Source organism: Rhineura floridana, chromosome 9, assembly GCF_030035675.1.
Source record: "Rhineura floridana isolate rRhiFlo1 chromosome 9, rRhiFlo1.hap2, whole genome shotgun sequence".
NCBI lineage: Eukaryota > Metazoa > Chordata > Lepidosauria > Squamata > Rhineuridae > Rhineura > Rhineura floridana.
Window position 1 is genome coordinate 96,337,444 of NC_084488.1, and position 17,477 is coordinate 96,354,920.

The 17,477-nt window shown below is 44.3% G+C and overlaps 1 protein-coding gene across 1 annotated transcript in view; it reads right to left on the bottom strand.

Moving 5' to 3' along the window:
- The window catches only part of BANK1 (B cell scaffold protein with ankyrin repeats 1), a 292,948-nt gene extending 286,194 nt beyond the window's left edge, over positions 1-6,754 (bottom strand). The window contains exon 1 of the mRNA XM_061585556.1: positions 6,717-6,754. Coding sequence (XP_061441540.1) covers positions 6,717-6,732 — 16 coding nt within the window. The 5' untranslated portion in view covers positions 6,733-6,754. The remainder of the gene's footprint in view (positions 1-6,716) is intronic.
- Positions 6,755-17,477: the final 10,723 nt, after the last annotated feature.

A 17,477-nucleotide genomic window follows, 5' to 3' on the forward strand; every position in this document is an offset into this window, starting at 1 on the left:
ACAACTGGTTGGCTACTGTGAGAATAGGATGCTGGACTGATTAGAAGGGCCATTGGCCTGATCCAGCTGGCTCTTATGTTCTCTCTGTGTGTAAGAGCTCCACACACACATACAGGTTAACATACAAAGACTCTTCTCACATGTGCCAAAGACTCTTCTCACATGTGTAGAAGGCGGCAGGTGACCACTGGGCATAGCAGGGTCTGTGCAATCCCATGACCCCCTCATGCATTTGTTGAATGGACGGGGGTCATCTGAATAATACCTTTTGTCATCTCTATTCAACCAGGGTAGGGGTGTCCTATGTTTTTGAAGCACTTCAAAATTGCAAAACCCATGAACAGGTATGAGTGTGTACCAGGGGTGTAATCATTTGGAGGCTTGGGGGGTCTTAGACACTTTTTTGAGAGCAGGACCCCAATGTCTCCAGTATCCTATTAGCCAATCATCATGAAAGGGGATATTTGCCACTCAGGAGAGTTTTCTGACATGCTTCTTTGTCCTTTCTTGCTGATTGGAACAAATCAGAGTGAAAGGAGGTGAGTCAGCCACTGAGAAGACTCTTCTCAGTAGCTAACACTCTCTCCTTTCATGCTTATTGGCTCCTTGGGATGGCTGTTGTTGTGGCAAACACATTAACAAGGATCTCATTCTCAACCCAGCAGCAAAAAAGGGGGGAGGGGCATGGCTATGACTAACATGAAGGGACTCTTTTCCTGACTTTGCCACTACACTACTGGTGTGCACATCCAGATCATGGGCAATGATGCCTTGTCCATACCTCCCTCAGCTCTCTAGGACATTGTCTCAGCCCTAGAAGTAATTAAAAAGTGCAGACTATACTTTGCATTCATGCGATTCTTGTTTATTTCAAGCCTGGGGGCTGAGCTGAAGTATCTCAGCCTGGGGACAAAAATACCATTCTTCTGCACCATAAATATACAAGAATACTCACTGTAGGTTAAAGTCACAGAATTATTCATTAATGCCAGTTGCATTCATTTAGTTTAAGGAAACATTATAGCCCTTTGACCTTAGAGACAGTCTACTTAATGAGATGATTCTCCTTTAAAGGCCTTCTATTAGAACTCTTTTGCTGAGAAGGTAATTTTGATGATTTCACTCCAGACACAGTTTTCAAGGATCCCTGATGATAGACACACTCTAGGGAGACTGACCCTGGAACAAAACCAACTACAAGGCTGCGTGTTGTATCTTTCTGAGCTTATGAAGGGGGTTAAAAGTTAAATGCATGAAAAACATAAATTACTTGAACTAAATTCCAATTGTAAATGGTAGCGCAAGTGTACATCTCACATTTCAGAAAGTTATACTTAGAATTCATTTGAGGGCCCTTTAAATGTGATCCTGCACTCTTCTGGTCCCAAAGGGGAGCCCAGCAGGGCTGGGACGCAAGGAGAACTCCTGATGAGCATCTTCTACTGACAGCGCTTGAGACCTGACTGAAGCTTTTGATGCCTTGACATCTAAAACCCCCTCTAAGGCTCCATCCTTTTTTAAAAAGTGGACAGCCTTAAAGGGGCCTCAGAACTCTCCGCAGGGCCATACCCCTCACTGGCCCTGCTTTGCACCTTCAGTGTTTTTGCTTGGCACAAATGTGTCCTTGAATTCTGATAAGGCCTTCTGGGTGCCTGAATGAAACAGCACATGAATTGAAAAACTATAAAAGGAGACACCCAAAGCATAGGCCTATTCATCCAGCTGGGAAAGCTTGTTAGAACAAAATGTGTTCAATTATTTCTGGAAAGTGCAGACAGGGCTGGCCCCAGGCATGCCGGGGCCCTTGGGCACCAGCCTGCCCTGGGCCCTGGCACCTGCACACACACACCACCTACCAACCTACCTACCAGGTGGGCGGAGGAGCAGGAGGTTGGGGGAGTGAGCGGGGGGGCAGGATGGTGGGCGAGCGAGCGAGCAGGGGCTGGGCGAGCAAGTGGGGGAGAGTGTGAGCGAGCAAACAGGCAGGGGGAGGGCGAGCAGGGGGAGGGCGAGCGAGGGAGCGGGTGGGGGGCAGGACTGCAAGTGAGAGGTGAGGGGTGAGTGAGCGGGGGAGAGGGCGAGCAAGCAAGCAGGCAGGGGGAGGGTGAGTGGGGGGAGGGTGACTGGGGGGGAGGGTGACTGGGGGGGAGGGTGACTGGGGGGAGGATGAGAAGGAGGGGAGGGTGAGCGGGCAGGGAATGGCAAGCAAGCAGGTATGGGCAGGCCGGTGAATGGGCAGGCAGCTCCCCCCCTGCAATCCACAGCAAGGAGCCTGCCACGGAAGGGGAGCACTACTCCCCCACCATAATGAAAGACTCTTCAGGGGCCAGGGGCCCACCTAGCCACCCTTTGGAGCTGGCCCTGTGTGCAGATAGTTGGTACCTGTCATATCGCAACAGGAATGCTGTTCCACAGAACAGGGGCAGTCACACTAAAGTCCTGCTCCAAGTTACTGTGGGCTTCTGATCTCCTTGGAACCCTTGGGAGAAGCTCTCCCACAGTCCACAGTGAGCTACTGGATATATAATGGAGAAAGGAGTCTCTCAGGTAACCTGGTCCTGAGCTGTATAGGGCTTTATAGGTTAAGACCAACACCTTGAACTTGGCCTGTTAGCAGATTGGTAGCCAGTGCAAGTCCAGCACGTACGGTATTAGATACTAGTGGAAGTTTTCCATCACAGACAATGTAGCTGCTGCATTGTAGACCAGCTGTGATGTGGCTAGAGTGACATTTAAAAGGCCTCTCACATGGACATTTTTGAAACTGAAAATACCGTCAGGATTATGTGGGTCTTGCATCTGGTAGGGCTCTTGTGAAAGCATTCACATTTACTAAGAATGCAGTTACTGTCCTGAATACTGCTCTTGTGATTTCGACGATGTGGAATGTTTTGAATCTCAGAGGTGTAGTTGTCTGGGGTGGCAGGGGGTCATAGACCCATTACTTTGGGAGCAGGGTCCCAGCCAGATCCCTATGTATGAGCCAAGCAATATGAAAAAGGAGTGTGTTAGCCACTGAGAAGAGTCCTTATTCTTTCATGCTGATTGGAGCCAATCAGAGTGAAAGGTGAGTCAGCCATTGAGAATACTCTTCTCAATAGGTAACACTATTCCACCCCCTTTCATGCTGATTGGCTCCTAGGGATGTCTGCTGTAGTGGAGTGTGGACTCACAAGATGACAGAGAGAACAAAGGAGACAAGGGAAAGGGGGCGTAGTGTGAGGGGTGTGACATGACTATCACAAAGGGGCCCTGCACTTCTGACTTTGCCACTAGATTACTAGCTTTGATCATTAAGAACATAAGAACATAAGAAGAGCCTGCTGGATCAGGCCAGTGGCCCATCTAGCCCAGCATCCTGTTCTCACAGTGGCCAACCAGGTGCCTGGGGGAAGCCCGCAAGCAGGACCTGAGTGCAAGAACACTCTCCCCTCCTGAGGCTTCCAGCAACTGGTTTTCAGAAGCATGCTGCCTCTGACTAGGGTGGCACAGCACAGCCATCACAGCTAGTAGCCATTGATAGCCCTGTCCTCCATGAATTTGTCTAATCTTCTTTTAAAGCCATCCAAGCTGGTGGCCATTACTGCATCTTGTGGGAGCAAGTTCCATAGTTTAACTATGCACTGAGTAAAGAAGTACTTCCTTTTGTCTGTCCTGAATCTTCCAACATTCAGCTTCTTTGAATGTCCACGAGTTCTAGTATTATGAGAGAGGGAGAACTTTTCTCTATCCACTTTCTCAATGCCATGCATAATTTTATACACTTCTATCATGTCTCCTCTGACCCGCCTTTTCTCTAAACTAAAAAGCCCCAAATGCTGCAACCTTTCCTCGTAAGGGAGTCGCTCCATCCCCTTGATCATTCTGGTTGCCCTCTTCTGAACCTTTTCCAACTCTATAATATCCTTTTTGAGATGAGGCGACCAGAACTGTACACAATATTTCAAATGCGGCCGCACCATAGATTTATACAACGGCATTATGATATCGGCTGTTTTATTTTCAATACCTTTCCTAATTATCGCTAGCATGGAATTTGCCTTTTTCACAGCTGCCGCACACTGGGTCGACATTTTCATCGTGCTGTCCACTACAACCCCGAGGTCTCTCTCCTGGTTGGTCACCGCCAATTCAGACCCTATGAGCGTATATGTGAAATTAAGATTTTTTGCTCCAATATGCATAATTTTACACTTGTTTATATTGAATTGCATTTGCCATTTTTCTGCCCATTCACTCAGTTTGGAGAGGTCTTTTTGGAGCTCTTCGCAATCCCTTTTTGTTTTAACAACCCTAAACAATTTAGTGTCATCAGGAAACTTGGCCACTTCACTGCTCACTCCTAATTCTAGGTCATTAATGAACAAGTTGAAAAGTACAGGTCCCAATACCGATCCTTGAGGGACTCCACTTTCTACAGCCCTCCATTGGGAGAACTGTCCGTTTATTCCTACTCTCTGCTTTCTGCTTCTTAACCAATTCCTTATCCACAAGAGGACCTCTCCTCTTATTCCATGACTGCTAAGCTTCCTCAGAAGCCTTTGGTGAGGTACCTTGTCAAACGCTTTTTGAAAGTCTAAGTACACTATGTCCACTGGATCACCTCTATCTATATGCTTGTTGACACTCTCAAAGAATTCTAATAGGTTACTGAGACAGGACTTTCCCTTGCAGAAGCCATGCTGGCTCTGCTTCAGCAAGGCTTGTTCTTCTATGTGCTTAGTTAATCTAGCTTTAATAATACTTTCTACCAGTTACATTTTGGGGTGCTTGCACAAGACCACCTTGCAAACTTTGATGGTTGTAGAGCCAAAAAGGGATGCATGGATGACCCTTAGAATTGGAATATTGACTTAACAGTGTAGCAAACTGACTCACTGCTGTGTATATCACCTCCAAAGACAAGAGGGAAAAGAGAGAGCATATTGCTGGCAGTCTAGTACAGTCCTATGCTGATGTGAGTTCTCTTTGCTGTAATTTGATCTGAGAGACTAGCTCTGTAAAGGTTTACAGTCACGGGTGCAAAAGCTGCTTATAGCCATTCTTTTCAGGACTACACTTTTCACAGCCACTTCTGTCAGGACTATTGTCCTCCTCATGGAGAAATGTTCAAGCCAGGCAAGGCATAGGATTTTTTTTTTATAAAACAACAACAACAGGGGAATGAGGAGCTCTTTAGCTGCTGCCACAACCTCTATGGAAGCCTTTGCCAACTTGGTACCCTCCAGATGTCTTATACTACAACTCCTGACAGCCCCAGTCAGTATGGCCATGCTGGCTGGGGCTGATGGCAGCTGTAGTCCGAAACATCTAGAAGGCACCAGCTGGTGGAGGCTGCTCTATGATGCCCAGAGAGCACTCAAGAGGCAACATGGATCCAATCAGGACCATGAGATCCAGTCACCAAGTGTCTAATGAGCCAGCAAATCAGCCAGATCCCAGCACTTAAAGCGTAGCATTAGTACCCTAATCATCTGTTTCCTCTCATTGTTGCACCCATTGCATCAAGAAAATGGAAAAGATTTGTCCTGCTTCAAGAATTCTGAATTGACTAGGGATGGGCAGTGGTGGCTGGTGATCTTTGGGACTGGAGGGGTGGAAGGGAGGGAGCCCAACAGTAGGTGGAGCCAGAGCCAATGACAGGCAGAGCCAAGTCTTTCTAGTTTTGCCCCCATCCTCCTCCTCCCTGCTGAGTTCTACAAGGACAACACAGATTAAGGAGGAGGAGGAGGAAGCGGACAGCCAGTGTCACCCTTCAACTGGTTGTAAGTAAGGAGAAAGGCATGTGGGGGCTGGCTGAGGGCAGGCTGGCTTGGTGGGGCAGTGCTCCAGTTGCCCTAATGGACCAACTTCCACTGGAGACAGGTGAATTTATCTGTCTCTAATCTCTGCTATCTTCATATCTCCATCCATGTTTCCATTCATTCTCTACCCATAATCTACAATTTTGGGGAAAAACTCAAGCTACTTTTTTTTTTACAAAAAAAGTGGGTTTCAATATATATTTCAAAGTGTTATATCTAAATGTGTATTTTCTATCAAAATATATATGTAAATGTTTATCTTGATATGTTTAAACTGCCAGTAAAATGGGCAAATAAGCCAACAAAGAGCTATTAGAAAATATCTGGCAGGGGTTATATTATCTCTTGGCGTCACGCCTACCCCTCTTTTGTCCTTTCACCCAACTTCTGTCTTTCATGGTCAGCAATCCATTTTCCCCAGAGGACCACTATGATATTGAGTGAGGGATGGAGGGTCAGTGCCTTATCCAGCCTGAACACCTCTTGTGTTTCTAGGTTGGTCACACAGAGACAGGGCAGGTAGTAACTCTTGGGAGGTCTTGAGTCATCAACAGATGACTCTTAATCTAATGGCTCCACTTGCACTAGATATTTAAAGCAGCATTAAATCACTTTGAACTGTCATGGCTTCCCCCAAAGAATCCTGGGAATTGTAGTTTGTTAAGGGTGGTGAGAATTGTTAGGACATCCCTATTCCCCTCACAGAGCTACAATTCTCATAGTGATTTAACAATCACTCCGTCTTCTCAGGGAACTCAAATACCACGAAAAATAATTATGTCAGATTCTAAACACATTTGCTTGAAAGTAAGTACCTCCGAATTCAAGGGGATTACTTCCTGGTAAGCACTGCTCCCCTTTCCCCTCAGGACATAGGCAGCCCCTTTATATTGCACTAGCAGCATCACCCACCTGAACTGGCAGCCATTCTTGTCCACTTGCTGGGTGAGCTTCTCCCTTCCTCTTTGAAGAGCAGATGGCGGCAGAAGCGAAGCAACAGCAGCTCTACCAAAGAGGATGCTGGGAAGGGCTTGTCGCCAGCCTTCAGAGCCTTCTTCCTAAGAACAGGGCGTATGGGCTGAAAGTATTCTGCTTCTGTTGCTTCCACTTACCATCTTCACTTCCTCACAGTCTCCCTCTTGGCTTGGCTGCTCAAGGGGAAGTTTGTTTCATTGCAGAAGTGAAACTGTGAACTCCTGAGTACACTGCAGTCTGCATGGTGGTTTTTTGGGCTTCCTCCCACCATGGCTGAGAAAGTCAAAGTGCATATCAAGAATGTATAATAGTTTATACCTGTGAAACGGTGGTGGAACCATCATCGCTGCCAGGCCTGGAGTCACCACCTAGAATCCTTGGACAACAGGAAGTTCCCTCTTAATTTTTTTTTTTCTGTCCCAGCACTCTAAGCAGTGCCAGACAGTTGGATCCACCTATCATTTTAATTTCCACAATGCCTCTCTGACTAGGGATGGGCAAATCTGTCAATTTCCATATCTCATTTTTCCAGTTTTAAGTTCAGTTCTTCACATTTCCACAACAATTTGCCCTAAAAAAAAAGCTCTCATGAAAATTCATCAGCAAATTTCTCCTCGTATATACATGCTTATTTGCAATTTTGCATAATATACACATTTTTACAAAACAGTTTTTTGTAATATAATCTAATTTTATGTTATTTTCACCAATATATACATTTGTATGCATATTTGACCCTAGTGTGTGCATTTTATATACATTACTTGGATGGACAACTGCATTACAAAATTCAGAGAAGTGTGAATTTTGAAGGATGGTTGTGTTTTTCAGTTCATGTATTGTTTTGGAAAGTATGAATGAGGAAGCAGGGCTGGTGCCAGAGGTCCTAAGGGGCCCCTGAAGGGCCCCTTCTTAGGGTGGGTGGATAGGGCTCCATTCTGCGATCCGTGGCAGCAGCAGCTCCCTACCCTGCCCTGGATCATGGAGCTTCCAGGCACCCCCCAACTGCCTCGCAGGCCTGTGATGCCTGCCTGCATGCCTCATCTACCTCTCCTGTGACATAAATGCTGGTTGTGCTGCGGGCACAAGCCTACCATCAACCAAGATGGCGGCCAAGGTTTCCCTAATGGGTTGATGCCTCTGCCACCATCTTGGTTGATGGCAGGGATGCCTGCAGCACAACCAGCATTCACCAAGGGAAAGGTAGATAGGTGCTGAGTGAGTGCGCATGTGCGTGTGCTGGGGCCCGGGGCAGGCTGGTGCCCAAGGGCCCCGGCATGCCTGGCGCCAGCCCTGTAAGGTAGGATCACATTCAAATGAAAACTGAATTGATTTTCCCCTACCTGTGGCCTAGTATCACTCTGGGGCACTGTGAAAAATTAAAACTGTGGCTAGACCCAGCTGCCTGTCATGATCCCCAGTCTCCCAGGGCCCCCTGACAGAGGAGGGAACCCACCAGGGGATGTCTTGCCAAAGGCTCTCTCAAACCAGGAACTCACCCTGATTACTGTAGGTCTTGGGGACAAATTAAATATCATGCTGGGAAATCTGTGATTGAAGTCCTGACTTTAAAAAAACAACACTGTTGTATATAGCTGCAGAGGGATGGAGATGGGATTGATTTTATTAGGTGAGTAGCACTGAGGTCATCTTAGAGTAATTAACCTTTTCCATGGTGCCATTTTCTCATTCTAAATCTCTTCCTGAAACTACTGTTTCATGGGGGTTGGGTTATAATCTGTATCAGGCCTGCATGTTTTCAGCTCAGGGGATGTTATAGATCAGGAAAATACCACAGTGGTAAAGGTTTGAACACTGTTCTTCAACCTTGGGTCTCCAGATGTTGTTGGACTACAACTCCCATCATCCTTGGCCATTGGCTAAGCTGGCTGGTGTTAATGGGAATTGCAGTCCACAATATCTGGGAACCCAAGGTTGAAGAACAGTGGGTTAAAACGCACACACACACAGAACTTCCCTTAACACTTCACCATGACCTGTGGCTACATTTTAAAAGGTGGGGAATCAGGAATGGATCTCCTGAGTAAATGCACGGCTTGGCTTTTTAACAGCAGGACAATATCCATTTGAGGACACACCTAGAAAAACACAAGATACAACCCTCCCAAGAATGTACCACTTTTGAATGTAATTGAGGGAGCGCATGTTTGAATGTCAAATACTCCCTGAATGCGTAAAGCAAGCATTTTACTGAGATGTGATCAAACCTAGTCTTCTCCCTGAACTGGCAGTTATCTACTGGGATATTATTTTCTCTTTTACCCATGTAATACACCATCTTTATTCTGGAATGGTATGGTCCAATGAGTACCATGTACTTTTTTTAAAAAAAAAGATAGGGTGGTATTCAATGCTAGTCGTACTCAGAGTAGACGCACTGAAATTAATAAACATGACTAGCTTAACTTCATTAATTTTGATTGTGCTGTAGTTGCCAGATCAAATTGTTTCTATTAACCACACCTGGAGGGGGAATGTGTTGATCTGCCAATCAGTTGCGAAATCTCTTTGAAGCTGAATTTTAAAACAATACACACTCAAGTGGTTCCCACCAAGTTTTACAGTAAAAGGGGGCAGGGTTTGACTAGCGTCGTAGGACCCCTTTTTTCAAAAGAGAGAGGTGGAGACACATGGGAACCAGCAGAACGTGAGTATGTTTGTACCCTGGGTTTACTCTGAGTAGGACTTAATTGAATAATACACATAGATTAGATCTTCTTTATAATAGCTCAAGTAGAGTCAGTTGACATGGCAGGAGGATTGTCTCCACATGTATAGTAGAGGCACTTATCATTGAAGACGTGGCCTTAGTTCCTAAAGTTCTTCAATGATAGTTACTAGCTCCTCCCCACAGGGGATTGGACATGATGAGACATTCTTTCTGGCTATGTGATCCCTTGCCATTGGGCCCTATCAAAGTGGCTTCCTCATTTGATTGAATCTCTACTGATGCACAAAACCCATTGTTCATTTACTTAAAACCGGCACGTCTGATTTCTCTCAAGAAATGTTGCAGAGAAAGTGCTTATCATCATTGCCATGCAAGGGAAAAAATTACACGTTGTTATCTGTTGTAAGGATCTCCATGAAGTCTAAAGGAGACTGAATGCAAAAGGAATCATTTTGGTTTCTATTAATGCAGCTAAAAAAGGAATGTAATTTGTCAGATCTTAAGAGAACATCCAATCTAGTGTATTGACTTCTCTGGTGGACAATTATTTTTTGGATTTTGCCTGTTTCCCTCTCTTAGAACCAAAGCCTTCCTTAGAGCCAAACAGCCTTCCTGCCTTGACTACACTTGCCCCAGCTTTAAAATTTCTTTGCAGGTATCCATGGTCTGCTCTCATTGCTCCTATTTAGTGGTAGCCAATGTGGAACTCTCAAGATGTTGTTGGACTGCAACTCCTATTAGTCCCAACCAGTGTGGCCAGTAGTCAGGGATGATGGGAACTGTAGTCCAACAACATCTCCAGAGCACCATGTCGGCTGCATTACACATCCAACCCACACCCAAGGTCACTGGGAAATTAGAGTGTGGATATGGAAATTCACAGTTCTCTGAGTTTAAGTCATGGTACAAGTACTTGTAATGCAAATAGTACAGCTAAGGCAGGTTTGGACCAAGATGAAGGAGGTGTGAAAATTGGAGGGAGAAATATCAATAATTTAAAATATGCAGACGGTACCATACTACTAGCAGAAACCAGTAATGATCTGAAATGAATGCTGATGAAAGTTAAAGAGGAAAGCACAAGAGCAGGACTACAGCTGAACGTCAAGAAGACTAAAGTAATGATAACAGAAGATTTATGTAACTTCAAAGATGGTAATGAGGACATTAAACTTACTTGTCAAGGATTATCAATACCTTGGCACAGTCATTAACCAAAATGGAGACAACAGTCAAGCCTGGCCTCCAAGAGGTCTTCTGTATCTTTAAAAGCTGTGCAGGGGGAAGAGAGAATTCGACCTTGTGGTTTTTCCCATTACAGTGTTGCAAGAACATCTGCACTTGGCTGACTTTCTCTTCTCCTAAAGATACAGGATCAGGATCAGGCCCTGAACCTGGCAACCCTAGCTCCAAATAAGCTTTAACTGTGCAACCTGAATTTGCCAGTATGTCACTGAATCCCATCTGAAAACAGCAAGAGCCTGAAGCACCCTGAATACCAATTGCTGAGAATCACAGGTGGGACAGGGCTGTTGCACTCAGGTTCTGCAACAGGTCTATGAGACTTCTCATATGCATCTGGTTGGCAACTGTGAGAACAGGAGGCTGGATGATATGGCCTGATCCAGCAGGGCTCTTCTTATGTTCTCCTTCAGTTTAATGTGCGAAAGAAGCCCACTGCCATACAAACTGTATGTGTGTAGACTCTGCGCTGCAGTTTCAGGCCTTTCAAACTGCAGCCGATTTGAGCCAAATTTACAGCCATACTGTAAATACTTCATCCCAATCTGAAACATTATGTAGGAGTAAGTCCCATTGAGTTCAATGGGATTTACTTTCTTTTAAGCCTTCTTAGGATAGCATGCCCATTCTCAGAATTTGTTTCAGTTTTCTCCACTCCAGCATCTCTTAGGTAATAATGGAGCTAAAGTCAACAGACGAGAAAGTCTGAAATAAGCAAGCTGGGTATGGGCAATGCAGATTCATTAGTAAGAGGCAAGTTAGATGTATAAGAAATAGATCACAGCAGACAAACATTATAGTTTCTTTCAGTAGAACAATGGTGGCAGCTGTTGCAACAGTAGTGTGGGAATTCATTGTTTGTCTGTGCTTCCATCCACAGTGCTTCTGAAATATTTATTTATGACAATGCAGCACATGGGCATGTCCAGTGGGCTTTTTTGTGTGGGGTGGTGGTGGTAAAAAAACGAGCTGCTGGTACTCATATCTTGATAAAAGTACAAAACAGCTGCTATGGGCAACAACAAAAAGCAGCAACAAAAAGCAGTGGGCATGACCAATATGCAGGTCCTTCTCATACTCGTTCACCGTGTTCTTGGCTGGGCAATTACTGTGTTGGAATAACCCAACTGATCAGACCCCACACACACATAGTGCCATCTGGTTTATTTTTAAAATAATGTTTAAGACTGTTTAATCACACTAAAAAAAAACAGCGATGGTGTCACAGGCACTCGCCTGGGCCACCTCTCCCAGAATGCTTCATTTGGAGGAAGGTCCCCCTTCCTTTCTTCACTATGCCTAATGGTACGGCTGGCCCTGTGAAAGAAAAAAATGTAGAGTGGAGAAGGGAGATTTTCTGAGATTTTCAACATAGCTCTGCCAGATGTCTTCATATTTATTCAAATCCAGTTCTTGAATTCTTCTCAGGCCTCTTCCAGCCTATTGAGTCTTACAGACTAATAAACTGAAACACCTCTGCCTCCTTTCCAGCCTAATTGATGTGGTTGCTGCTGTTGTGATGAGTGTGCAAGTTGTCAGAGGTCAACTGCTGTAGGCTTGTACTATTCTTGCTAAGTGTGCAACTGTTTGCTCTGTGTGGTTACTGACCTGCTAATGTAGTATGGATTCTCATAAGCTGGTGGTGTTCAGCTTCTGTGAAAGCATTTTATGGTTCACAGCACTCATAACCATTTGCAAGGAAACAGAGATGCCGAAGAAAGGAGAAGTGAGACGTACTGCTAGGTGAGCAGATCCCTTCACTTCTTGTTTTTTGTGGCTTAGACATGAATATTGAGAAAACACATCAATACTTTCATGTCACTTCTGTCACTATATAGAATGATATATACTAAGGACTTGCTTGCCCAGAATGAACTGAGCAAGGGGTCTTTCAGTAAGAATGCCATGTAGATATTATGGGGAATGTTACTGTTTTGTGCCAAGTGAGCATATTATTTTCTCTTACGTATAGCTTTGTTGCTACTTAATGACCCTTTATGTCTGGTAGCAAGAGCTAGCTGGTGGACATATCACATGTGTTTGGGTGAGGTCTGAAGTTTAGCAACTTTGACTGTGGCCAGTAGAGGAGAAAGAAAGTTAGAGGTTTTGCAGCTAGATGGCAAGAAGCACTTAGAAGAGGGGGAATAGGGTGCATGTCAGCACACAGTTGCTTTTTGGAAAACACTGCCCACTTTAAAGACTAGCATTGTCTGCCTGAGTTTCTGACTCCCCCCCATTTCAACTTTTATAGATGTGTATTAACATAGGAAGCTGCCTTATACCAAGTTAGACCATGATCCCATCTAGTTCAGTATTGTCTATCCTGATACTCCAATGGCTGTCCAGGATTTTGGACAGAGGTCTTTCTAAGGCTCCTCCAGATGTAGATGCAGATGCCAGAGATGAAATCTGGGACCTGTTGTGTGCAACACATATGCTCCACAGCCCTTCCCCTAAAGTTAGAGGGCAAAACTGCACATGACATTAGTTATGTAGTTCTGCCCTTAAGTGCAGTGTCATTATTTATATAGATAGTCAGTGCCCATTCGGATAGGATCCTAGCATGGGGGGGAGGGTTAAGGGGCTCTAATTCTTTGTCCCCTTCACCACAGCCCTGACCCACCTGCACCTGCAATTTGCATTATCAAAACAGGTCACAATGAAATGAATGGAATCCACAGCAGGGGGCAAAGGATTAATGTCTCCCTACCTCCATATGCCAGGGTCTCAGGTCAGCTCAGCTCACTAAGTTGGTCTTTGTACCAACCTCCCTCCACAACTCCACACTTAAGGGTAGAGCTATGTGACTAACATCATATGCAATTTGGCCCTCAGGACTTAGACAAATATCACAAAAAGCACAATAAACCTCTTGTACTCTCTCTTCACAAGGACCTGACTTGTAAAAAACTCTCTCCATTCACAAACACAGAAATGTCTTTCCACCTCTCAAGGAGCTGATGAGCATGAAACAATGTTGTTACATCTATAGCGGTGCATCACAGTTCTGGATTTACATGACGTCAGAGTGCAGCTACCATGGAAGGATTTGTAGTGCTGCATCACAATTCTAGATTTTCATGAAGTCTGGGTGGTGTTACGCCCAACGAGGGGCTAGGTTCGTGCTCCCCAAGTTCGAGTCAATAAACTTGGAGACGAGACGAGGACAGAAAATATGCCAATAGATTTATTGGACGTTTGCAAACGGAGAGCAGCAAGCACGGGCTAACTCTGACGTTTCTCTTTACATGTCATGCTTTTAAAGGTTTGTATGATACATGTTTATTTGTTTTTCTTTCGGATGAGGGCTTATCTGTTCCATTTCGGGCATGGAGATTACTTAAGGTAAGTAATTAACACTGCATATTTGTTCAAGGGCTGTGTCCTTGTTGCAACACTTATGATTGTATCAGCACCTATGATTGCATCGCCATCTCTGATTGTATTAGCCCTTAGTATTACATTGTATCAACCTTTAATATCACATTGTATCAACCTTTAGTATTACATTGATTCAGCACTTAGTGTCACAGTGGGGTAGGGGAGCAAAAGAGTAGGCAGGTTGCACAACAGCAGAGGCCATGGCATGGGAGTGAGAAGGGAGGGGAAAGGGATGGAATGGGAGAGGTCTGACTAGATTGGGAAGGGAGAAATATTGAGGAATGGTTGTGGTTGTTTTTAGAAAAAAATTAACAAGGAGAAATATCAGAGATGGGTACAACACAGAAGCTGACATCAAAAAGCTAACACCACAGAGCCTTTCCCTTCTCTCTGTACTCAAACCTTGCTTAAACTGCAACTTTCCCCCCTCTGTGTCTCCCCCTGCTCACCTACTCAAACCTCTGACATTGTTTAAAACCATTAATTTTTCCTCTCAGTGTCTCTCCATATCTGCTTTACTCAAAACTATGCCATTGTTTAAAACTGCCATTTTCCTCTTGATGCTTCTCTATCCCTGCTTTACTTAGTCATTGTTTAAAACCACAATTTCTTTCTCAGTGTCTCTCCATCCCTGCTTTATTCAAACCTCTGCTGTTTTTTAAAATCACAATTTTCCTCTCAGTGTTTCTTTCCCCTGCTTTACTCAAACTTCGGCTGTTGTTTAAAGCAGCTGCTTTTTTCCTTTCAGTGTCCCTCCTTTCTCATTGTACTCAAAGTTCTCCCTCTTCCATTCCTCAGCTGCCTCACGTGTGAGAGATAAAGGATGTGGAGCGCTCAAATATTCCATAGTACCTTCACACAATGTATCACCCTGGTGCATTATGTTGTCTTCATAAAGTTCCAGATTCAGTGTAGTAATTTAGAACAGGTATTTTATTAACAAGCAAACACTTATATATGTACAACATCTATCAACTGAGCATAACCTTCTCTAGTTGAACAGGCCAAGTGACAAATTTGCTCTTAAGAATCTCTTCATCTTAAAGATACAGGAACATATACCATCATGGGGCGTATGCAAAGGGGACTGCAGAATGGGAGGAGGCATGGAAATGAGGTGGTCTCTGTGTAAGGGGAGTTAGGAAAAGGAGGGCAAAGAGGTATAGGAAGGGGTGAAGGTGAAAATGGTGTGGATGTGCCCGGGGGATGCAGAATAGGAGAGGCATGGAAATGGGGTGGTCTATGTGCAAGGGGGAGTTGAGAAAGGGAAGGAGGAGGAAGAGGGAAGAAAAAGGGGTGAAGGTGAAAATGGTTGCAAAAAAGGAGGGAGTAGGAGTCATGGGAATGGGGATGAAGTTGAAAATAGGGGTACAAAGAGTCGATGCTTTCACAAGGGTAGAGGATGAAAAAGCTGCTTCTTAGGGATGTGCTAGAATTCCACCCAATTTGGATTTGGTACCGAATTTTCCATTAATTTGCTTATTCTCTGTCGTCGTGGATTGGATTTCTATGTAGCATTTTTCCATGGCTATTTTTGAAAATGGGTTTTTTTTAAAAAGCCTCTAAGATATTAATATTAAGAAAAATAATTTTATCATTATTTCCTCTCATTTATCAATATTTCCTTTCAACATATCAACATTTCCTTTCAAAGTATCCACATTTCCTTTAAGATTAATATCAATATTTTTTGTGAGGGGAAAAAAACTGGATCGGTAAAAGCAGCGACTAGCAGACAAAGAAAGAACTTGAACGGATACTGAACTTCTAGATTGACAGAATACTTTCAGACCACCAGCAGCCAACAGATCCCATCCCTAATGCTTAGTTTTTGCAATGTGTAGGAAGAGTGTACGATCAGGGTGGTCTTTCAAGTGTACGATGGGGGTGGTATGTGTACAAAGGGAAGTTGAACAAAAGGAGGGGGCGAGGGGAAGCATGGACATGGGGGAATGTGAAAATGTGTTCAAAGTGGGACTGCAGAATAGAAGTGGCATCAGATATGGAGTTGGTAAGGTGAAAGGGAAGCTTCATAGTTGCATGGGGAGGGAAGGGGAAGCTCTAAGAGGTAAATGTGAGGGAGTGGGGGGGTTGGCAAGCAGAGTGAGGTGGGATGCAGCTCCTTGTATTGAAATATTTATAAAGTACTTCTCAAATAATGCTTCCAAAGCAGTGTACAACAGATACATATGGCTTTATAAGATGCAACATATGTACTAAAAATGAAGAGTATGTAATGATCTAAAAAACATCAAATGACAAAATTCCATATAGCATGCAATATAAAATGTCCAAGTCACTCTTCAGGCAAAGCCTACTTAAAAATATGTGTTTTCAATAGCCAGCTAAAAGCAACGATGCTAGGCGCTTGTCTGAGTTTGATTAGAGGCTAATTCCATGGAGCCACAACACTAAAGGCCCGGTTTCCAGTTATTGTCAGGAGCACTTATGGCACAGTCAGAGGGATAGGGCTGCCAGGTGTCCGGTTTTTGCTGGAGACTCCAGTTTTTGGGGGACCTCTCTGGCTCTTAGGGTGACTCACCTTAATCTCCGGACTCTTAGCTTTCATTTTTTAAAAAAAGGTTTCTAGGTGGTCTGGTTAAAAAGATATAAACCAAAATGTCAAAAAAAAGAAACCCCGCAACTTCTGTTACTACCGGCTGCTCTAATCCCTGCCCTTTCAGGTTTTTATTCAGTTTGGTTTGTATTCAGTGTGGGGCTTGGATAAAGAATTTGCATTGCTTTGACAGAGCTAAGGAGATATAGCTCCACTGCTCCTGAGGAAGGAAAGTATTTCCGAAACGCGTAGAACACTACAATAATTTTTACTCAGCACCAGAGCCTGCCTCTCCTTTTTGTCTCCAGCTTGGTGCCTGTTCCCTTTTGTTGCTGCCTTTCAGGTTTTTAGCCAATAAGTGAAGTAAGGGTTGTGATTGACAAGATTTGTTGACTCCCAGGCAATAGCTAAACCCCATTTCAAGTTCTGAGAACAGTTTCCTTTCCCTACTTGTCGCACATCAGGAATTCAGTAAATATATAGCTTTCAGCAGCATAAATAATACTTTCTCTGTACAGGATTGGGACCAGAGCTTGGAAAAATTACTTTTTTGAACTACAACTCCCATCAGCCCAATCAAGTGGCCATGCTGGCTGGGGCTGATGGGAGTTGTAGTTCAAAAAAGTAACTTTTCCAAGCTCTGAAAAAAGTAACTTTTCCAAGCTCTGATTGGGACTGATTTTCTAACAGAACAAGTACTATGTGGCACCCATAACATGGAAAGCACACCTTGAACTTGGCCTGGTAGCCAATCAGCAATCAGTGCAGATTTCAGAGCAGAGTTATGTGTTGATAGCGTCTCTCTCATGTCAGCAATTGTGCCACA